We start from the raw sequence: 23058 nt of genomic DNA, 5'->3' as shown, positions 1-23058 counted from the left end.
AAAGTGGAAATAGCATTTCCAACCCTTTCTGAAGGCAGCTTCACAGAAAAATTATAGAATACATTATATGTTAAGGCCACATCTTGAAACATTCCTTCCACTGGGAGTAATTTGTAATATGTGGAGTTCCCCTGTTGAGAAAATATAATCAGGATTTCTCTTGACCAAAGTTAGCAGGCAGCACTTACACTGCCTGGAATAACACAGAGGGATGAGAAAGGGCATATTAACAGACCATCAGTTTGAGCTGAGAACTGTGGTACTCAACCACAGTCTGATTTTGAGGGGATGCAGGAACCAAACACATCTTTAGTGGCTCTGGGGTCACACTCAGGCCTGATTCCTTTCCTACAGATTCACAGCTCAGTATACTCTGACCCGACTTTCAAGCAGTTCAACCTTGTTTTACCACAGTAAAGTAACCTACACTCAAATTCTGGAAACCTCAGCACAGCCTCTCCCAACCACTACTCAGTGTTAAAATGAAATGACAGGAGATGATACTTTTTACAGCAGAGTTTATTCAGAATGGCATGTTGGAAACATTTTACATACTATAAATTATAAATACATACATGTATAATACACAACACCTACAGAGCTAAAACCACAAAAAGGAAAGCTCCATTTGCACTTACCAATGGAAAATGGTGAACTGGTGGCAATATTGTACAAGTCCTCAAATCATCAATAAACCATCAGCTGAGCACTGAATTTTCCAGCTCCATTAGAACATCATTACAAGCAATGTTGGCAAAAAGTCCATTCTGGAAGCTTCAAAATGGAAATGAGCTTCAGGAAGGTCAGTTTGTTCAGCCTGCCAGAAGACACTACACACAGGGTACAAAACAGGGAATTGGGAAACACACATTGCTCCAATCCAACGTGTAAACAGTATCCCTGCAAGGCTGATTGAGTTGTTTCCTGCTGCCTGATTCTGAGGAAGGCACATCAGGTCAGAGATCAACATTACTTATAAATGAAGCAGCACTGCTCACTGCAGTTTTGAGATGGAAAATGTTTGATTCTCAAATTCTCTCCAACAGAGAGAAACCAGGATGAGAAATGTGGGTGGTACATAACACACAGCTCACCAATTTCACACCAGAGGAGTTCAGCAGAGACAAGAGAGGGTTCAGTGTCAGTGATCCAAGGCAGCCTAAGCGTTCCTTCTGTGTCTTCACTTTCATAGAATAAATGTCACTACAGGAGTAACTGCTCTGTGTCTTTCCCCTCAGGAAGGAACTAGTGGCACAGTCCTTTAGATTCTGCTAATCTGCTCCAGAGGACAGAAGAGCTCCAGTGATCACAGGGTCACACTCCCACATTCTCCGCTTTTCTGCGGGCCTGGGAGACGCGATTGATGCTGCTCTCAATGAAGACCTTCAGGCCCTCCAGACCTCGTGTGTAGAGATATTCCAGGTACCAGTCCCACCTCTTCCCCTACAACACCAGAGAGGAGAGTCAGATGTGCAGGACAAAGCTTTGTCTCCTCCTCAGGCCAGTTTGAAAAGCTCTGCAAACACTGCCTTCCACAGTCTGGCAACATCCACGAGCTGTTTGACAACATCTGGAAACACCCACAGCTGAACAGGGGCACCTCCTGTTCCCAAATGCCCAAACTTACACAACACACATTCTCAGCTTGAACATGACAAACCATGATCTTTTTGTTTAATACTGAAAATGTTTACAAATCCCAGTTCTGAAAAGTCTGTTGGATCAACAGGGAAGACATCAGGAACTAAATGAATATGGATATTAAAGCATTCCTTCCATCACCAGTGGTGATTCCCCCAGATCAGGTTTGAGGTACCCTGTGATGCAGGAAAGGAAACCAACTGCCACTGCTGAAAATTGCCTGCTTTCACTTCACTAAAACAAGAAATCTTACCTTAATTAATTTGAAGTTCAAGGTGGTATCCTCTGGACAAATCTTGAAAAGGAATAAAATAATATCAGGTTAGGAAAAAAAGTATGTCCAGCATTGCTGGGTCTCTGTGCAAAGGTGTTCAGAGATTTTTAATCATGCTTCAGAAGGGGCTGCCAGCATCAGGCTGTGCCCATAAGTGGCAAGGGAACATCTAGACCCTCTTGCCCTGTGCTGCAGCACTACTGGATAGCAACAGGGAATATTTGTAGGTACCTTTAAGCACTGTCTCTCACCAGGGTAAAAGCTTCCCCTTCAAAACATTAACAAGATAGTTCCCAACAGCGAGAAAGAGCAAGAGGAGAGAACCTACTGACACTGAGATTACTGCTTGTGTTCCCCCAGTGTGCTGCAGAGCAGTGCCCTCTGGTGCTCAGCACCGCAGTGCTGAGGGAGATGTGACCCTGCCCCTAAATAATATTTTCTTTTGCCTTAAAAACACATTTGTGACCACTGCTGGGCAAAATATTTCTTAGTTTTGCAGTAGGAAAAATGCAAAATTTCTCCACCAGATGGTTTTGAGGGTTGGAGGTTGGTTTGTTTGAGGGTTTTTTTAGGGGATTTTCCTTTGGGGTGTTTTGTTTGGGTTTTTTTGTTTGGCTTTATGGTTGTTTGTTGTTTGGTTTTTTTTAGTGTGCAAAACCCCCAAAAAAGAATCAGGAAGCTCTGTCAGGGGAGGTTTAGGTTGGATTTCAGGAAAAGGTTCTTCCCCCAGAGGGTGGTTGGGCACTGAACAGGTTCCCCAGGGCAGTATAAAAGGATATTCTATGATTCTTAAAAGCTACCACAAGAGCCAGAATGCACTGCTGAAGAGTTCAACCATGAACAGTGTATACAACTTAACTATGTATTTCTTGACTTTCTGCAGTTTAAATATTTAGGGTCACACTCCCTATTTTGTGGGGCAGGATGCACTATTGGGAAGCTCTTACTGAATTGTCACTTATTTCACTGATTAGCTATTTTAGTTCTATCTTCAAAATGACCCTAAGCACAAATTCACCCCCAAAACTGTTACATTCATACTACAGATTGTGCCACTGACCTGGCACAAGCACAGAATGCCACAGCAGCTTTGGAAAGCTCAGCCAGGACACCAAGAGATGCTGCTCTAGAGAAGCTGTCAAGACAGAACCTCTGGTGCCTCAAAAGGCCCAAATCTCGACCCACAGCATTACCTGCTTCAGGAAGTCGATAGAATAGCCCAGCATGGCTGGGTGGTAGACAATGTTAAAGCTGGTTTTAAAATCCTTCACTAGGGTTTTGTTCAGCAGCTCCTCATCCATACGAAGACCCTGGGGATGAGTATCCTTCTGGAACACACTGGATGTCCACAGGCAGCCCACCATAGCTGTGATGTACTGGTTGTACTCTTTGTATGTGTTGTTACTGAACTTGAACTGCAGCACTTTCTGAGGGACAAAACAAATCAGTGAACAGCATCCTCAAAGCAGCTCTGTGTCCCCTCAGTCCTTAATTCCCCTCCCCTCCAATCAACCCAGTTCCTTGCTAAGCTCTGTTCCAGCACACCACGGATGTGTGTCCACAATACCTTTTTACTCTCCTCATTTTCTTTTGCAGCCACCAAGTTGGTTCGATACCTAAAAAGGAAAAACACCAAAATAAACACAAGAGAAAGTTAGGGGCCTGTAAATTTTTACATGCCACTATTGAAAAAAGCTGGAGGAATGTATTAAGAATACTTATTCCTGCCATGAGGGAGATCATCAAACTTTATTGGTAATAAAGAGAGACATGAAAAAGAATTCAAAGGGACTTTATCAGTTGGCACAGACCCACCCTTTCCAGGCAGAGTAGGGACACACCTGATAACATTAATCTCTTAAATGATTCAGACATGACTGGTTTGCCTTCATAAAGGCAACATGCAAGAATGGACATTCAGCCTTAAGATCAGCAGAAAAATGCAGTGTGTTTTTAAGAAGGCAGACTTTCATTCACTAAGCAGAGAAAGAGAAGCCAGTGGAAGTAATACAACTTGACAGTTGTTCTATATAATAAGCACTGGCTCCTCTTATTTCCTCAAGACCATCCTGTCATGTTAATTACCCTGCAGATTCCTTAGAGGAAAAGCCACATGGAGAGCCCTGCACCAGCTGTCAGCTACTGGCTACTCTTCTCCTCAGATGCAGCCACTGGAAGTAACAAGGCCAAGAAGCACAGCCTTGGTGGACCCTGCAGAGCACTCAGCAGTGCTGTCTTTGGACTTGCCAGCAGCACAAGGCAGTCCCAAACTCCCCCAGAGTTCAGAGGTGGCAGAAGTGCTTCCTACTCAGCACGTGACAGAATTTGTAAGGAAAAACTCAATTTAGTGGTCAAAGCACAGGAGTAAGAAGTTGTAGTTACTACTACTGATTCCAGGTGGCTGACTTAAGTTCTTTCAAAACAATAGGGGAACTTCTTCCTCTCCACATAAAGACATGGAAATAATTCTGGGAAAGAGGTCAGAATCCTGCTATTTTGGGCAACAAACCAGAAAAAAAAAAGAGTAGTTACTACAGCTATAATGCATCATGAAAGTTGGGCACGAGTGGAACTTTCACCTTTGCCTTGCATGGCAATAAAAAGTAGACCTCAGGTCTTACACTAAAGTAATTTAATTTCCAGAAGACTGAAAGAGAGGACAAGGAGACCCTGCAGCCCACACTTGCTGTAGTACCTGTACATAATGTAGCAGAGCTGATTCAAGGTGACAGAATCCATGCTGAGCAGTGCTGGGTAGAAAATGCCAGCAGGAGGCAATATCAACAGAGGCAGGTTGTACTTGAGGTACATGTCACACACCTGCAGGAATGAAGCACATCTGGGCTGATTGTTACTGCCAAAGTAAGGGTTGTTACAAACCCTGAAGGGCGCAAGAGCAACAGAGAGCATGACACTGCATTCCAGCAACATCCACCAACCTCACCTGGGAGGGAAGGCCAGGGTGAAGCTGCTCTGTTTCCTTCTCCATCTGAGACATGGGAGTTCATCTCTCAGTCTCTGCAGCAACCACTCAGGTACACCACATGTTCTGGTTACTGGCTGAGTCCAATCTACTCGGATCCCAGTAAAAAAGCAGCATTTTTTCCTGATCTTTTAAGCCATTCCAATACACACAGCTGGGATTGCACCAGACCTGACCTTGTTCCTAGCCTGACACCAGCAATTAACAGACCACACAACTCTTCCAAGTGGGAAACTAAATCTATCTGACCTTGCTGGAACTGCAGGAACACACATTTAAGCTTGGCTCTAAAAAGATGATATGGCCACACAACATGGATTTATTATCAGACTCATGTTTAGAATTTAATGTTGAGTTTCAAGCAAAAGAAGACATCTTTAAATTTATGCAGATTTAACAAGATCTTCAGCTATAATCACATTGAAAGCAATATTGCTGTAATGGAACACATTACTGTCCTCTACAGCTTAGCCATGGTAACTATTCCCAAAGGAATGCTCTCCAGGAAAGTGTGCATCATTCTCAGAGGAGCAGAGGTCTAAGAATATGCACCGCTAATTACCACAGCTCAGACCATAAAAAAGCAAGCAGTGACAGCTCCCCATCCAGAAGATGGATACTTTTTACATTCTGTTAAATTAGGCACAGTTCTTTTCAGACTCCTTTCCCTAATCCCACAACGGGTTTTTCACTAAAGGTTCTTTGTCATACCTTCACCTTTACTTCCTTGCCATGTAAGGTATTTTTATTTAACTGAATTACTCACATTTTGAGAAATCTAGGCTCTCCACTTACTATCTCAGCTGCAGAAATCTCCAGAGTTCTGAATACATAAGAAAAAATTCAAATCCTAGTTGCCTGCTAGAACACCAGCATAATTGTATATCAGAGGGTACATGATTCTCTGTATTATCCCATAAAGAAAGTATTCACTTATTTTAAACATACTGTCCTATGCAAGTGTTGTTGCCCCTTAGTTCAGTACATTTTTAAAGGACAATTTAGTTAGATCTACTGCAATCAAGTAGATTCCAGCACTATCACTGTTTTTTCAACTGTTCACAGTTTTACCTAAATTGTAGGAGCTGTTGCTGTTGTTACAGCACAGCTGGGGTCCACAGTAAACACATCTACAGACAGGACATGAGGAAGCTGGAGAACAGACTTAGGGCTATTTGATGCTGCTTAGTTTGAAGTTGAACTGAACATTGTCTTCTTTAAGCCATCATTAAAAAAGCATGTTATGCCCTACAGTTACTTCCCCTTCCACAGTTCACATCTGACTTGAGAGCAACTGTGTTGTAGCAGCACATTTAGCTCTGCCTACGGATGAAACAGCAGCAGCTTCACCTGTAGATCTACCAATTATTTGGAATATTCTTGCTTTTAATCACAAAATTTCTGTAAACTCTAATGAGGAAGATGTTTTTATGCTCTAGCTTACAGAAATGCAAACAGCCTTAGGGAATGTCAAAAGAAAGCCCAAGTGATTGGGATACTCACGGTCTCATAGAAATCCAGAATGAAGAAGAGCAGTAAGGTGGAATTCTTCTCCAAACGCAGTCCAACAGTAGAGAGCCTCCCAACAAAGTGGATCAGGTCAGCCACCACGTTCACCAGGCCAGAAAGGGTGGTGTTCCTGCAGCAATGACACCACACAGCATCAGTACACACATCTCTTTGCAAAGGGCAACAGGGAAAAGTGGTACAAAGAAACTGAAGTTTATGGTTTTGCCCCACCCACCACTCGGCAACAGACACCTGTTCTTCAACACAGCCAGTAACATTGTTATCAACACCACTGCAAACCTGCCCCAGCTGTCAGCCTTGGGAGGATTTCGAATTCTGGGCATTTCAATTTTCAGTGCCAACAGAAATACTTTGGAAGACAAAGAACAGGACTGACAAGGTAGCTTACAATACAGCAGAATCAGTAACAGTATTATTAACCTTCTAGCTGGTCTTCATGCTGGGTGTTAGGGCTAGAATTTATAACTAAATGCACTGGTGGGCAATGCAAACAACATGGTTTGCACTCTTTTGTGACAAACTTACAACGAATGAAACTCTGGGTCCATATGAATCACACTGCAGTTTAACCAGTTCTCCAGCAGCATCTTCAGGCTCTCGAGGACACTGCACTGCAAGAGTTGAAAAGAAATCAGGCTGATAACAATTTATGTAAATAAATAATATTAAACAAAAACCACCACGGGAACTGACATATACAAGGAAAAGTACCAAGAGTTTCTCTGGACCAACAGGAGCAGGGGGATAATTGCACGTGCCCTGGAGCTGAATTTACGTGTTACATTGCTTTCCCTGGAGAATGCAGGTTTCAAATACTGAGTTAAAATTACAACAAAAGGAACAATTATCTTGTGTACTGTCAGTTCTTTTTATTTCCAATGCCCTGGTCAGAAAAGGGAGATATCTTTAAGGCACTCATAATCCTAAAGAAGTTAAGCTGTAAGTATATATTTTACTCTCATTTGGGCACAGAACTTTCCCAAAAGAACTTTGCTACACAATCCCTCACTCTGCTACACCTAACACAAGTGCAGAGAGCAGTATCAAACAGAAGCAAACAGCCATTGTATCCACTCAAATTACCTTAAAGTAAATGGATGATGTGAAAAAGAGCTGTGCCAGGGGACCATAGAGATATGACCTAATTTCTGAAAAAAATGAGAAAGTAGTATGATACTGGTGAACAAATTCTACCCCCTCAAGATATCCCCACTGTCCAACCTCACCCAAAGGATCTGCAACACATACCAGGGGAACTGCTGAGGGGGATCCAACTCACAAGTTTGAGCACTTCTGGTCGGCAGCAGCAGCCATCCCAGAGAGGAAGGCTCTTGTACAGGAACTCCTCACAGGCAGGAAATCCCTCCTACAAAGCACAAGAGGAGCATTCAAAAACTCAGCTCATCTGCCTGCACCTTGCCATGCTCACTTTACCCTGAAGGAAGAAAGAGGTTGACCCCTCATTTGCCAGGACATCCAAATTATCATTCTCAAATTATTTTTCCTGCAGATAGCAAGGCCATTTCCAGAATACTGACTTTCCACAGGTATAGGTATTTTTATTACTTGAGGCACTGTCACTCCTCAGAAACAATACAGGAAACAGGTAAGTCCCAGAAGTTTAAGGGAAGACTTTGTGAAACTCTTAGTTTCCACAAAACATGCACTTACCTGCAAAAAACATTCTCCCTTGTAGATGGTTTCCAGGAAGCTCTTGAATTCTGTTTCACTTGTGTTATCAACCACACACCAGGTGCATTCTAAACAGGAGAGAATATTGTATTTGAATACAAGCACAGAAAGAACAAACACAAAACATGAGAAACCAAATTCAGTTCTCTTCCAGTATTTGCTTTTAAATCATATGATTATCACTACAAATCTGAATAGCAAAGTACCACTACTGAAAAATGAGAACCTTCAGACATCCTTTACCCCGCTACCAGGGCAAGATAATACTAAGTTTCCTACCTTCCTGGAGCATCTGGCCCATCCAGTAGTAGAGCCTCAGGTAAATAGATTCATCTCTGATGCAATTCATGTAGTGAAGTAGTAAAGGGTTTGTTAGCACCGAACCCATCTGGGAAGGAAACTGCAAGAGAAATCAAAGAAAAGAAAAAAAGAATTGTTCAGTAGTTCCATCAGCAAACTGCCAGAGAATCTCATTCCATCAGAGTTGTCCAATCCTTTTACCAGCAACAAGAGCCTCTCCAGAACTCATCACCCTCAGTTAGGGCCAGATGCTCTGTTAGAACCAGGTAGCCCACACATTATTCACATATAAACAGGGCATAAAGGAATATCCTTTGATCTCTCAAAGCATTCATTCAGCCTACCAAGACCTTCCCGAGACTCACCTCTAGGCGGTGGATATTTTGCAGGAGCTGAGGAAAGGTCTGCAGCTGCTCCACTGGAAAAGTCTCATCTGTACTGAACAAGTCACAGTATTTTTCCATGCCCACTTCTGAAGTCCTTGCACTGCTTGCAGGCAGAACCAACTGGGTGTTCCATTTCTGTAGAAAATGCACAGCAATGACTCTGCTCCCAGTGCACCTGAGTGCCCTCATGAACAGTGTTCCCACAAAGACCCTGTTTCACAAAAAACGTATCCAGGCTTTCGTTACAGTAGGAATGCTGCATTTCTGTACAGGTGCTCCACCCTTCCCAGTGCTGAAATAAAGCCAGACTCCCATTAATTTACCAGTATTCATAATGGAAAATGCTGCTTGGCACCTTCCATGGTCTGCCTTAGGCCCATGACGTACCCTCTTTCGTGACTGAGGTGGAGCTGTGCCTAAAAACGCTGCCTGGGTCAGGGGAGAGCTTCCCTGGTTTCTTTGCCTCACTGCATTCATTGCTGCTTTCCAGGGGCCCTCTGAACTCTTGAAGTAAGTCTGGAAACAGAAATCAGACATCTATGCAAGAAGCCAAACTACGACAAAGCAACAGAAAGATCAGTTTCTATTCTGACAAACATCACTACAGTGACGTAGGGACAGACAATCTGCTTGACAGATTTTCACAGAACAGAACTCTTTCTCACTCCTCAGTTTCATCACTTTCTGATTACAGTTCAACAGTTGGGCTTTTATTTCCTTCTGAAATTATGTCCTTTTTCAAAAGGGATCTCCAACCCTTCTGTCTTACAATCTTCATTCAAATCAATCATCAATTCATAGATAAAATCCCAAGTACCCATTATACTGATTTTACTCAGTGAAGAGGAAACAGAATTAATCTTCACCACTAAATCGTGCTCAGTGCAAACACTACCACAAGTACTGGTTCCAAATAGACTAAATCTAACTCCTTACCTTCGTTTTTGCAGGAAGAGTTATGGTCACCAGTTCTGGACAGAAGAGTTTGTAAAGTGACAGCAGAGCCTGCAGGTGAGGCTGCATTCCCTGTCAAGTGGCAGAACAAGAGGGAAAATGTGGAGTATGTTTTTAATATTGAATACTGCATTTTAGAAGCAAAACAACCCAGTGATTAGTAAATGCTAAATTTCTGGGGCTACATATCAGTGAATAATCACAGATGAATAACTGAAAATGAAGGAACAGAAATTGTGTCAATGAAACACCATAGGAAGGGGATTGAAGAAAGAGTTTTCTGTAGTCATTGCTAAAAAAAAAAGTAGTTTAGCAATCAAAACTATGAAAAAGTCTTTCTTTCTAAAAAACATGTTACACAAACAGTTTTTTCTTACACAAAAAAGCAAGACCTCTACAATCTTTAATTTTTCAGTAATTTGCAAAAGGAAGATGAATACAAAATTGAAGACTGTAATAGATAAATGAAACTGGCCCTTTGCTTCAGAGATTTCACCACACCTGGCTCTAAAACAAAGAGCTTTGTGCATATCATTGCAAGAGCTCACAAAACACACATGAAAATTAGGGATGCACATGCAAGAGAGGCAAGTTTTGATGTTACAAAGACTACAACCTACAATTCCAAGTCCAGCCACTCTTCTCCATCCTGTAAGGGCATTAGGCTTACAAAGTGCATTATTAAAGCACGGTTCAAACTCTACAAGAATTGAAATAAACTCACCATTTTTGCCTGGAGGTCAAGCAGTCTCCTAACCCGAAAAGGCTTGACTGGAAATACAATCAGTAATATAAAGGATTTAAAAAAACACTGTATCAGGCATTTGAGCAAAACTGCAGCATCACTTTTATCATAAAGTCATGACAAAGCAAGCAGAACCAATCACTCTTATTTCTAGGCTAATAGACAGGTTTCCAGTTCAGAAAGTGCTACATAAATTTTTGCCTGAACCATCCCTCATGCCTCCTTGCTTTAAAAACACTGCATGGGCTCATCAACACAGTGGCTGCATTGGCAGGAAAGGCAGTACCAGCAAACAGAATCAGAAACAAAATGGGATTCCAGCTCTTGTAGCTGACAGACTCACCATTTTCCTTCCTGGTCAGCAGGTAGAGCACGTGGCAGATGTAGGGGCACTGCAAAGCAAAGGCAGCAATGAACCCTCCTGCTGCTGGAGGACACAGAAATCACAGAGGCTTCACAGCAGATTGTTGTGTCACTGCACTGGCTGCCTCAAGCCACCCCTGAGGGCAGAGCACACCCCACTTCCCTTAGGGAGCAGCCTGGTTTTTACAGTCTCTCATGTCCCTTTCATTTGGGAACTTTATCTGACAGCAAGCAAGTTATTTGATAAGCCTGGATCTTTTGGAACACAGTCTAGGAATTTCAAGAGTCAGAGGTAAAAAGTACAATTACATTTTCAAAAAGAAAGGCACTTTTGAACCAATGTACTTTTTTAGAGCTTCTAATTACAGCTGAGGCTGTAAAAGGGTTTTAAATTAGTTTCACACCAACTCTGGTGCACTTCCCAACTGACCCATCATGGCTCAAAATGCTATTTTAAACAGTAGGAACTTAAATCCAGTTTTAGGAAAAGATTATAACTAAAGTTAACCTACAACCATTAAAAACTTTACAAACAATATAACTCGGAATCTGGGGAACTTAACCACAAAATATCCTAAACTGAAAGAATATTAACAATGTCATATCTAACATGACTGCCAAGATCATTTCCATGTGCACTCAATCCAACCATTTCAAAATTCCAGTACCTGGATTTTACAGTTACCATGTAGCAGAAATTTCCTGAATGCTTGTTCTCATTTAAGCTGCATTTCAACTCAATTAAATAGAACAGCATTTTGTTTCTCACCCTTAAATAAACACTGCTCTAAAAGTGGGGTTTTTTTTCATTTTGCCCAAGGTATACAAGCCAGTTCCTTCCCAGGAGCAGGAGACTTTACCTGCTGATGTCTGGCAATCCTACAGGCTGCAGCACCATAGTTAATCCTGGGAATTTAGACAGAATATATCCTCACCCTCTGTGTGACACAGAATAGCAATTCTTGGAAACATGTTTAAACAGCCAGACCACAGCAATCCCACAGCAATTCCCTGTTTAGGGATCTAAATTACCCAGCAATCTTATAATGCAAAATGAAAAAAAATTAAAAAAAAATAAATTTAAAAAAAAAAAATTCTAGCCATCAGAAAATTCTCTCTAACCAACCAGACTAATTCCAGCATTAATATACTAATGAACACTTGGGTTTATTTTGTCAATTCCATCTGTTCTTCAGCTCTCCTTACCAGCTTCTCATCTTGCAGGAAGGAAAAGAAGAAACCATAGAGGGCATTAATTTGTTCCTTGTGATCAATGAAGTCAAACATTGTGATCAGCCATCTCAAAAAAAGCAACTGCAGACAAGAAAAAAAGCTGTTATTACATTAAGTGAAGTCAGGCAGGAGTCAGTCTCTTCTCCCAAGCAACAAAGTTACAGGAGAAGAAGAAACAGCATCAAGTTGTGCCAGGGAGGCTTAGATTGGTATTAGGAAAAATTTCTTCACCAAAAGGGTGGCCGAGCACTGGCACAGGACACCAACGGAAGTGGCTGAACCACCATCCCTGGAGGGATTTAAAAGATATTCAGGTGTGGCATTTAGGACCACGGTTTCATGGTGGACTTGGCAACACATGCTTGGACTCTGTGGTCTTAAAAATCTTTTCTAACCTCAATGATTCTACAATGGAAATAAATCCTCTGATGTAAACCTTTGAGCAGACTATGGGAACACCAAAATGACTCTTGTGCTAACATCAAGCCATGTTGTCAGGACCAAGGTACACACAACCCAAGGGATATCTTCCTGAAGTTGAAGAATGCCCTACACAGCAGAAGAACTTCACAGAAATGATGGTGGAGAAATCATTCCTGAGGGCTTCACAGATTCAAGACAGGCAGGAACTGTGCAACTTTCCACTCACGCTTATAAAATGTTTCTTGGTTCCCACTGCTGTCCCAGCAATGTCTCTGCCATTCTTGGTAAATGCATTAAACCCTTGGGATTTTTGCTTCCTGAAAATAACCTGGCCTTATCATTCCTCTGCAGAAGCAACAACTACTGTCAGCACTCACTAAGTTACCTGGATGTTGCCTGAGCATTTGTTGACACAGAGCCAAGACACAGCTGTAACCACTGAATTTTCTGGTATTGCTGAGGCTGGGGTCAGGCTCTTCAATAGCCGAGTATTCACTGTGTCAGCTGAAAAACAAACAATTTCAAATGAGATGGTGCTCCTGTACCAGGTTCATGGATATGGTTTGGCAGCTTAGGTCAAAATTATTCAGAGCTTTGTTGTTCAAAGTAACAGTGTACAAGAATCTAGTAAGGATTTACCAATACCTCAAAAAATGATGAGAAATATTTCTACCAGCTTAACAAACAAATTTCTGTTAACATTAAACAACCAATTCCTTCAGCAAAAAGGGTATGGTACTGTCAGCCAAAGATCAGCAGATCTGGAGGTGAGCTGATCATTTTAACTGAAGAAAAGCACTAAACTACTTGCATTATAGGGAGAGAATTCTGTGTGCTCCTCTTGTGCTGGAGGGAGGTAGAAATTTAGGGGTTTTTCCAATGAATATTTCATTATTTAGAAGTATAAGTGGTGAACAACATTTCCAAAAAAAGCAGCACGAGGGCTGCACTGACTGCTGAAATTGACTGTGGGGATGACAATTTAATTTTATCAACTTTCACTAATTACAACTATGTCAGTTTGATTGATTATTTTGATCTTGGGGAAACGAAACCTACACAAACAATTGCAGCAAAACAAAAGCACAATGCTTGGTGAGGGCACACTTCAAGCCTTTCAGAAACCTGCAATTATGAACACAAGGAAAAACATTTAAAACCAAATCTGTAACAAGCTATAATATTTAACTGGGCACCACTCCCTGGAGCAAGTTTTTTACACCAAGGCACGCCAGAAAAGTTAATTTTACACTACAGTACCCAACAGTACAGCCACCACAAACACATTATCTCCAGCAGGTTTCATTAGAGGGGAAGGAGAGGTTCACAGAAGACACACCAGCAGTACATAAAGGTTTTTACCAAATTTGCCACTGAGCACCACGTTGAGCAGTATCTCAAACCCCTCAGGGGGCAGCCCGTGTTGCAGGGCAGTGCTTTCCACAGTAGCCAAGTGTTTCTGCAGAGCTCTGTTGTTTCTCAGGGAAACACGGCCTTGAACTGGGAAAAACAAGTGGGACAAGCACGGGATGTGACAACTTCTGAACTGAAAATGAACTTCAGGCTTCTCTGAACTGCCCCCACCCATATTCTTCACACAGTAACAAAAAAGGGAAGAACTTTTAGGACATTAAAGAAACATCTACATAGCTCAGGGACTAAAGAGGGAAAACAGAAGTAAAATTAGATTATTTTAAAATTATTATTTTTATTAGGAAAGATGTCAGAGGGACTTTTTACAAGAGCATGTAGTGACAGGACAAGGGGAATAGATACAAAGTGACAGAAGGTAGGTTTAGGTTAGGTATTAGGAAACAATTGTTTACTGCGAGGGTGGGGAGGCCCTGGCACAGGGATCCCAGAGAAGCTGTGGATGAGCCATCCCTGGAAGTGTCCAAGGCCAGGTTGGACAGGGCCCTGAGCAACCTGGGATAGTGGAAGGTGTTTTTGCCTGGGGCAGGGGTTTGGTCCCTTCCAACCCAAACCATTCCATGATTCTATGATATTCCTTTTTTTTTTTTAAACACAGTAGTAACCAAAAGCTTTCAGGCATTAAAGAGATAAATCAGATGTAAAATAACTTAGGTATTATCATCATTCTTTTTATTAAGAATGTAATTATTATGTTTTCCATCTTAGAGAGCCAACCTTAAAAGTGCTCTTACCTTTCTCAAAGTAGCTCAAAGCTTTCTCCAGAGAGACTTCCTGGCTGTCATTTTTCCCACTGACATCATTTTTCTGATCTCCAGGAGATTGATGACTCTGGGAACTTTTTTCAGGGTCAGTTCTGCCTCTTTTTTTCCATGCAGAGAGATCAGTTTGGCTTTTATGGTCAACCTCCAGAGGCCGTTTTGGGGTCCTGGAGCTCTGTCTTCGCTTCATCTTTTCACTCCCCCAGCTGAGACTGGAGAATTTCCCTCATTTGTCACGAGATCCAGTCCTTCACTAGGCAAGAAAAGTATTCAACCTCCAACAGCTGAAGAGCATCAGAGAGCTGGTTCCCTGCAAGAAAAGAAACATTTGTTTTGCTGACAAACCAGTTTTAGAGGAAAAAAAAAAATCACAAGGGAAAAATTACCACAAGCTCCTTTCAATTTAAAAATGACCTGATAAAATTTTAGACAGCATTGTGATCCAAAAAATTAACATAACCAGAAAGATGGAAAGACACAACCAACAGTTTTCTCCTGAGTTTCCTTTGTGCATTTTTATCTCCTTTACTTGTATGGTGCATGCCAATGTAATCAGTCATGGTTACAAGCCATGAGCCCCTGCAAGGTTGTGTACATATTTGAGAGGATCATAACAACACTTATCTTTCTGTTTCACAAACATTGGGTTCTTCTGCAGCCTTTCTACCCAGCAGGGTAGGAAAACACGAGAAGTTTTTGTCAACTACCACAGGAAGCACAAGAGCTACCAACAGTGCCAAACTGCACAGCTCTGGGTGAAACACGACCACGAAAAGCGGCATTTTTTCCACAATGTGCTGGAGACATCAACCTTTTACCTAGAAATTGTGAAATTCTGCTACAGTTTCCCGGATTTAGTTATTTTCGTTTTGTCCCGAAGGAGTTCTACCAGGAAGAGTGCCGGGGCTTGGAGCAGAGCCAGGAGGCTGGAAGGCGAGCTCTGAGTGACAGCGAGCCTTGCACAGCCCCCCCTCAGCTGGCACTGCCACACGGCTGTGTGGCACCGGCACCGCTCACCCTGCTCCCCGCCTTTCCCTCACCCCCATCCCCATCCAGCATCCACCGCGACTCCCCCGGGACACTCCGGCCTCGCGGAGCATCCTCTGAGGGGAAGGAGGGAGCCCAGCCCGGCCTGACCCAGCCCCGGCCACAGCCCCAGTCCCTCCCGCTGCCACAGCCACAGCTACTGACCCCCCGTTACCCCGGGCACCGTCCTGTTCCCCTCACGCCGCTCCCGCCTCTCCAACCGTCTCTCCGTTCAAACCCGCGCGCCGCCGCCCCGCGCGTGCGCAGCGCCCGCCCCCGCCCCTCAGGGCTCCGGAGCTGCCCGGCCTGCCTCGCCCTGTTCTGAGCATGCGCGGGAGGGGGGCCCTGGAGGCGGGAAATCGTGAGGGGATCGGCCCCTCCCGGGTTGTCTCCTCAGCCATGGGGAGTGCGAAGTTCAGCCCTAAAAAAAGCTTAAAAAAGAGCGGGGGTTGGAGGGGGGAGGGAAAGGGATGTATAAAGCGAGCGGGGGAGGTGATCCGGTAACCCCGAGGCTCTAAGCAGTGATGCCTGGGTGAGGCCAGCTGGGAAATGAAATTATGGATTCGGAGATGAAAAGAACATGGAAATAAAAAAATAAAAAAAAAAATAAAAAGAAGGACAAAAAAAGAGGAAAGAGTCAATTAGCATCGAGGTCTTACAAAAGGAGCGCAGCAGTTCTTATCGAGCACAGATGGCTGGCTGTGTCCAAAAATAGCTGTTTGCTGCTGGGGGGCAGTGATGGAGGTCAGGCCGCCACAGAGAAACACAGAATTCCTGCTGCTGGGCCGCAGGGAGAGTCCCGGCTCCCTCTGCAACAAAGAACACGCAGCCACCGCTGCGGGTCAGCCGCTCATTTCGCTGCAAATGTGAAAAGAGGGGATGGTTTTAACTAATTCACTCAGTGGTCAGAAGCTTTTGTAGGGATAGGCTTTGCTCCATGGGGTTTATTGAGGCGTGGGAATTATCGAGGCATCTGTACAGGATTCCGGGGGGAATGTCGCAAAATACAAACACAACACTTGTTCCCGAAGGTTTGCTGAGCTGGGTGCTCAGTGAGGGGTGACCAGAGATAGAGCTGCAGCAGCTCAGCTGGGAGGACTTTGTGCAGGAAATACACATCGTGGGGTGATTTGGGGTTGGTTTTGAGTTACAATGTGATTAACAACCCCGGTCAGGGCACGGCAGATAAAGTGTCTCTGCCAGAGTAAAGCAAGTTCTGTATCTATTTGGGATGACCTTGAGGTAGTCTGTGAGGATGAGATTGTCCAGCAGACGTGGCCTCTTGGTTCCTTTGCTCAGGGTGCACATCTGATAAGAGAAATTTATTCCCTCTGGGGCTCTGTGAGTAGGCTTTTTCAGTAAATATATTTATGGGCCTGCTTCTATTTCAGCAGCAAACTCAAGAAGAGGACTGCATGTGAACATCCGTCATCAATTTTTATACTGATACAACACTGACAGTTTACTGGAGTTACCTTTTCTCAGGGCCACATGGTACTGTAGCAAAATTTATCTGAGACCATTTCATTAAAATGTCCAAATGTCTCCTTTAAATGTCTGTTGTTATTAATATGTAGCCAAATAGCTGGGCTGCTTTCAACAAGGCATGGCCTTGCCTCTCTCTCAAAGTGCCTGAAATGATTCTGCTCATTTTAGGTGCAATGTTTGACCACAGGGAGGTGTTTTCAGACCTGTCTCTCAAAAAAAAAAAAAAAAAAAAAAAAGAAATTTGTTTCGGTAAAGACATTTTTCTCCAAATTTCAAAAAGTTTATTTTCATGAATAATTAAAAAAAAAAAAATCAGGAAAAACTGAAAACAGACAAACATTAAGAAAACCGGACAAATTCAGAGGTAACACATGCTCCTTATGACACTCCAAGATTTCAGATACAACACAGGGGTTCAGGCTCTGGTAACAGGAGTTCTCCCAGCTCACCGAGGCTCTATGTGGGATGAGCAATGAGGTACCTGGAATTGTTCAGACCCTCATCTACCAGCAATAAACAACAATTCTATAGAGTCACAGTAGCTGTGGAAGAAAAAAAAGGTTTTTTCTTGCAAGGAACTGGGGAGCACGATGCTATTTGCCGATATCAGACAGATATTTTGGAGTTCTTTGGGCTGTTCTGCTCCCTATCCCCCCCTCAGGGATCCCTCCTCTCTGCCAAGAAGGGTAAAGAGATGCCACTGCCTCGTGTGAAGCAGGCACAATATTACTGCTATCAGGCCTTTGTCCCAGTTTTGGAGCCTCTGAGTGGAAATCAAGGAAGATGCAAACAGAACATCTCAATTTTCCCTGGATAACCAGTCCAAAGAAAGGACTGGGCACAGAGGCAGCGAAAGCAAAGGGATCCCTCTCTCCAACACAACCAGCTGCCCTTTTACAGTCAGCAGGGTCCCTTCTACCCCTCGACTATGGAAAAGGAAATGCAGGTGTGTGGGTGAGGCTGCACAGGCCAGCACAGGGACACTGCTGATGTCCTGCCCAGCTGCTGTTCCACACTGCCAGACAGCAGCAGCCAGGCCAGCTCTGGGGCTCGGGGCTGGGCTCAGGGACTAATCCAGCCAGGTTGCTGCCTGCCTCCAAGCTGTCCCCGGGAAAGCTGGCTCGTGTTTTTCTACATTACAGGGCAGCAGCAAAAGCAAGACTACGGTGTAGATGTACTTTGTATCTCTCAGACCCCAAGTGCAACTTTATTTAGACAGACAAAAAAAAAAAAAAAAAAAAAAAAAAAAAACGCAAATAGGTTTAAAATAAAAAGCAAATTCTTCCGGGTGATTTTGGAGAGAGCTGCCTCGAGGGTCCGTGTTTCTCACAGGCACTCAGCTAGGATACCTTCACTTTGCCTTTCTCGGGAGCTGCTTCGTGGATGAGCGGCTGCTCATCCCCGTTCACCGACAGCATCCTCTTGTCGGGCGGCAGCTCCTCGGGCTGGCGGGCGATGAGCAGGCGGCAGGTGAGCAGGATCCCGAACACCAGGGCGTGGGCGTAGCGCTTCAGGGGGTCCCCCACCAGCTGGTGGAAGAAGAGCACAGCCAGCACGAGGAGGAGCAGCAGAAAGTTGGCCACGTCTTTGGGGCGGCCGGGCACCAGCGTCATGACGATGCCGCACGCCACTTCCAGGGCGCCGATGGTCTTGCGCAGGAGGATGGAGCTGACCCCCATCTTCTTCAGCATGGGCAGGGCCCGCACGTAGCTTTTGTAGGCTCGTTTCTGAAATCAAGCAGTCACAGGGTACAACACCAGCAGGTGAGAAAGGGAAGGCAAAGGTGATTTCCACTGAAAGAGACCGATGTGCAGTAGGACCCAAAGATGGCTTCAAACATCACAGACCCCTCTGTAAAGCTGACCCGATCTGTAAAGCTTCTGTTGAGGAGATATTAAACCATCAACCTGCAATTCCCCCTTTATAAGCTGTGGTCTCCTTGCTGGAAAACAGCTCTGCAACCCAACACCCCTCTTTGGAACTACGACCAGCCCAGATGAAATCCAAGGTTATGATTCCTGGAATTAGCAGTGCAGAACCACTTTGTGGGGAAAAAAAAGAACCTCTGAGAGTAGTTTGTCCTATAAAATTCAATAACACACCCAGGAAAGCCAAGACACACCAAGTACATAAAAAAGTCTCTTTTTACCTCAAAGCAACTTACCATATCCCGGTGTTTATGGGCAGTGCAATCTTCACGTGGGACTACACATCAAAGCTGAGATTCACCAGCCCTATCCTCTGCTTTATGATCCTTCCTTTCCTCTGGTGAAAGCAAGCTGACATTTGACATTGTTTGCTCCCTGCTTTATGCTGGATTTAGAAGCAGTGTAAGTTGCAAGACTCAGCCTGCTTACACAGCTGTCTCACTTTTTTTGGAAAAAAGACAACCTCTGTCCTTGCACAGGTTCAGGTTCTTGCATTTGAACATGAGGTGCTTGTGGGCTTACTGTTTTGTTGGGGGGGGGCTTTTATTATTTTGTTTGGTTGGTTTGCAATCAAGTATTTCCTTTTTCTCTATATATTTTAATGAAGCTATGAGTTATTCAAGACATTATTTCCACCTACACTTGGGTATACTCTCCCTGCAGGTATTCTTGGCATTGTGTTCCCTGCTTTCTAATCAGGGGGAGGGAAATGGAAACCAAATCTCAGGTGCAGGGTTGTTGAGCTCTCACAGGCACTGATAAATTGTGCATTTACTTCCCTATGATTTTGGGGCACACAGAACTTCCTCACTTCTCTGTAGATTTTGATGCTCCCTTCTGGGAGGATCTGACACTTCCCATGTGGTTAAAATTTATACAGCGTTGTCAGTTTTGCTACTAAATAATCTAAGATTAAGCATGCATTGGAAGGATGCATTTTAAACCATCAGTGACTAAAACCTCAGAGCAGAGTATTTTTAAACAGCTGTAAAAAAAAATACAGCTTTTTAAAGAAATGTACCATAAGCATGTCCCAGACTATTTTAATAGACAAACTACTGTGTTCTGTGCTGAATGAAAAGCTGCAAGTTTGGTGCTGTAGGTAAGTAACAGAGGTTCTCTGTTTGCTGGGGGTAAAAAGCCATCCCCATGGATTAGCAAGGTCAGGTTTTCACTGTCTCCATGACATGACAGACCACCAGGGTATGCAGCACAGCAGAGGCAGGAGAGCCTAATGAGCCATGAATATGTGACAATATGGACAACATGGGCTATGAAGAATGTGCTGTTGAATTTCTGCTTTCTCCTTATAAAACCAGAGATCATTCCCACCTGCAGGCCTGACTCTTGGTAAAGCAGAAAAGGACAGAGAAGCGAAATATTTTACAGAGCAAGCATTTTGCAATGCTTCTAAAGTCTGTGCTTTTTTTTTTTTTCCTTTTCTGTTGCAGAAGGTTAAGAGCTTTCTTTTCTGGGTGTTTTATCTCAGACTCTTGCTCAGGAGTTACTTCTTGGGGATTCTGCTCAGTGAGATCCCTGTGCTGGGCTGCAGACACGGCACTGCAATTCAGATGTTATTTGAGACCTAAGGAAAAGCAGCAGCTGGGCAGGTGGAGCAAAGGGAGAGAACAGAATGTGCTGGAAACTTCCAGCACTATTTTTTTTTTTTTTAGGGACACAAAAATTAGAACAATGCTTTTCAACTACTGCAATAAATAATGGGGGAAAGGGGGGGGTAGGGGGATAGGCAGGAGAATAAATATAGATGAGGAAGCAAAATGTGGCAGCCAGTCCCTCACCTGCCTGCAGCTCTCAGCTGGCAAAGCTCTGCAGCAGGGCTGGGCCTGAGCAGAGAGGAGCATCAACCAGCTCTCCAGGTGAGAAATGCACACAGAGACTTCTCCATCCTCTCCTCACCCCTTTCCTGTTAGGCAAGAGGAGGAGAGGATCGTTCCCCTGGCTAAAAAGAATAACGAGGTGACTATTAACAATATCTCCCTCTGCCAGCTGAGAATCTCAGAGCATTTCACAATCGTGAATTAATCCCAGCACGAGTCTTGTGAGGTAGAGACAATCAGCGTCTTTAAATCCTTCCCTTAAAGCACGGAATCGTGAGGATGGACATCTGTCTGCCAAAGCAGGCACCTGCTTTTCCTACCCCCATCCTTATCCACAGAGGTTTCTCCGGGGACAGGCTCAGCAAGGGCCGCCAGGATATCTCGGGCACTGCGTATTATTGGCTTCTCTCCATGTCTATCAAGTGAGGAGACAGAAAAGCTTCTCCCCTCTCCTGCCCATCGCCCGGGGGGGCTCCAGGGCAGGCCCCCTGTGCGTCCCCCGCTGCGGGGTGGGAGGCAGAGAGCCCTAACGCCCCCCCACTCCGAGGCGCCGCTGCCCCACTCACCATCTCGTTGTAGGCATCTCTGCTGAGCCGAGGGGTCAGTTTGATGGTCCCCATGAAGACGAAGAAGAGCCCCAGGGCCACCGAGAGGGCGACGATGGTGATAGTCCTGGGAGATGCCATGGAGCCGCAGGGATCCGCTCCTAGCGAGGCCTTGTGGCTCTGGCTGCCAGCCCGGGTGGGAGGGAGTCCGTCACCATTGAAGGCTGTAGGGATAAAGCTGCAGAGGCAGGAGGATGACAGCGGGAGGGAATTCAGCCTCCTCCACTCGGCAACCCCTGGGTCCTAATGCCCTGCAGCCGGAGCCAGGCAGCTCTGGCACCTGGAGCGCTCCTGCCAGCAAGTCACCCTCTGTTTCTTTGCACGTTCCATAAATCGCCCACAGAAAGCCGAAAATGAGCCACTTCCAGGGACGTGGGACTGCAGCCAAAAGCAGAGAACAGTTGCTTGCTAGTGGGAAAACAAGGAGGTGTTAGGAGAGGGCACAGGAGTGATGTGCTGTGGAGGAAAAGCATCCAGGGGTCTCCTGTACACAGACAGCTTTCAGTTCCAGGTATCCAGATGTTCATTAACAGCAAACAACATATTGCTTCATGTATTTGCACCAGGAAAGCAAGAGAGATGTCTTGTCCCCATGGTTCTCCTGGAACCAGATGCCCAAAAGGGAAGATGAGGCCACCTGTGTCACCCACCCCTACTGCAGATAAAATCTGTCCTGTGTATGTTCAGCTCTCCAGAGGCAAGTGGAAAGGTTTTCTGATCCTCTGTTACTTTCTGATTTAAAGTCATTCTCTCTCTCCTGCAATTTGCAACAAATTTCCTTTTGACCAAAGCATAGCCGGGCTAAGCAGAAATCTATTCAGATCTTGCAGCAAGAAACCAAGGTATAATTACACAAAACAGAACTGCTGGAATGCTGCATCCTTTGGTATAAAACAAAAATGAGGCTGTAACACTGTGCAAAAATCTTAACACTCCTGGGACACCGGTGTAGTAAGTCTAAAGTCCTAAATGCATCTATTTTAAACCCCCGTGGCTTGAGAAGTGGTGGTTGTTACTATTCCAAGCTCAGGTTTCATTAAGACTTTAATTCAAGTCTGAAAAATACAGGCAGCTCTCCCTGTTTCCTTACGAGTTCATCAGGCTTGATTCAAAACTTCATGGGATTTACAAACCACAAGGGAACTGCTCACTCACACCTCCCCCCACTGTTACAGCAGCTACGTCTCTGGAAGAGCTGGAGAGACCTTCACATAACACTGCGCTTCACAGTGAGCAGGGCAGGACAGGTACAGAACACAAGAAATCTTTTTAATTAGCTATTGCAGAACATCCTGAGGAGGAAAAATGTTACTGCTGACATTTTCACAGGGCACTTCATATGTAGGTACACATTAGTGGAGAAGGGGGAGGCAGTTGTGAAAGCAGAGACACTGAAATCTGTTCTCTTTTTATTTTGTTTTACAGAAAAATCTCACTGCCTCCAACTTATCCACGTG

At 44.3% G+C, this 23058-nt stretch overlaps 2 protein-coding genes across 2 annotated transcripts; both read right to left on the bottom strand.

The window, feature by feature from the left end:
- Positions 1-541: 541 nt before the first annotated feature.
- On the bottom strand, positions 542-15157 carry CENPI (centromere protein I). The gene is made up of 21 exons (XM_050310419.1): positions 15103-15157; positions 14690-15026; positions 13887-14024; positions 12910-13028; positions 12075-12182; positions 10849-10897; positions 10485-10531; positions 9743-9832; positions 9194-9322; positions 8786-8941; positions 8400-8520; positions 8100-8188; positions 7677-7794; positions 7512-7576; positions 6954-7039; positions 6402-6537; positions 4611-4735; positions 3483-3531; positions 3109-3342; positions 1895-1936; positions 542-1443 (listed from the first exon to the last, which is right to left on the bottom strand). Exons 2-21 carry the CDS (start codon positions 14904-14906, stop codon positions 1315-1317), a joined length of 2247 nt encoding a protein of 748 aa, XP_050166376.1. The 5' UTR covers positions 14907-15026; positions 15103-15157; the 3' UTR covers positions 542-1314.
- Positions 15158-17488: 2331 nt separating this feature from the next.
- TMEM35A (transmembrane protein 35A) lies at positions 17489-21938 on the bottom strand. The gene is made up of 2 exons (XM_050310590.1): positions 21563-21938; positions 17489-18957 (listed from the first exon to the last, which is right to left on the bottom strand). Exons 1-2 carry the CDS (start codon positions 21680-21682, stop codon positions 18571-18573), a joined length of 507 nt encoding a protein of 168 aa, XP_050166547.1. The 5' UTR covers positions 21683-21938; the 3' UTR covers positions 17489-18570.
- Between the last annotated feature and the right edge of the window lie 1120 nt (positions 21939-23058).

The sequence above is a fragment of the Myiozetetes cayanensis genome, unplaced genomic scaffold (genome assembly GCF_022539395.1).
Source record: "Myiozetetes cayanensis isolate MyiCay16 unplaced genomic scaffold, myiCay2020 scf15, whole genome shotgun sequence".
Classification (NCBI taxonomy): domain Eukaryota; kingdom Metazoa; phylum Chordata; class Aves; order Passeriformes; family Tyrannidae; genus Myiozetetes; species Myiozetetes cayanensis.
This window is presented reverse-complemented; position numbering and strand designations above follow the sequence as displayed.

Excerpts from the sequence above, each read along its gene's own strand:
- CENPI (XM_050310419.1), bottom strand. The coding sequence starts at position 14,906 with ATGAAGCGAAGACAGAGCTCCAGGACCCCAAAACGGCCTCTGGAGGTT. Across the intron at positions 10,532-10,848 it reads GCTGACCAGGAAGGAAAATG|TCAAGCCTTTTCGGGTTAGG; the intron begins GTGAGTCTGTCA and ends TTGTATTTCCAG. Across the intron at positions 8,189-8,399 it reads GGGCCAGATGCTCCAGGAAG|AATGCACCTGGTGTGTGGTT; the intron begins GTAGGAAACTTA and ends TCTCCTGTTTAG.
- TMEM35A (XM_050310590.1), bottom strand. The coding sequence starts at position 21,682 with ATGGCATCTCCCAGGACTATCACCATCGTCGCCCTCTCGGTGGCCCTG. Across the intron at positions 18,958-21,562 it reads GAGATGCCTACAACGAGATG|AAACGAGCCTACAAAAGCTA; the intron begins GTGAGTGGGGCA and ends GCTTGATTTCAG.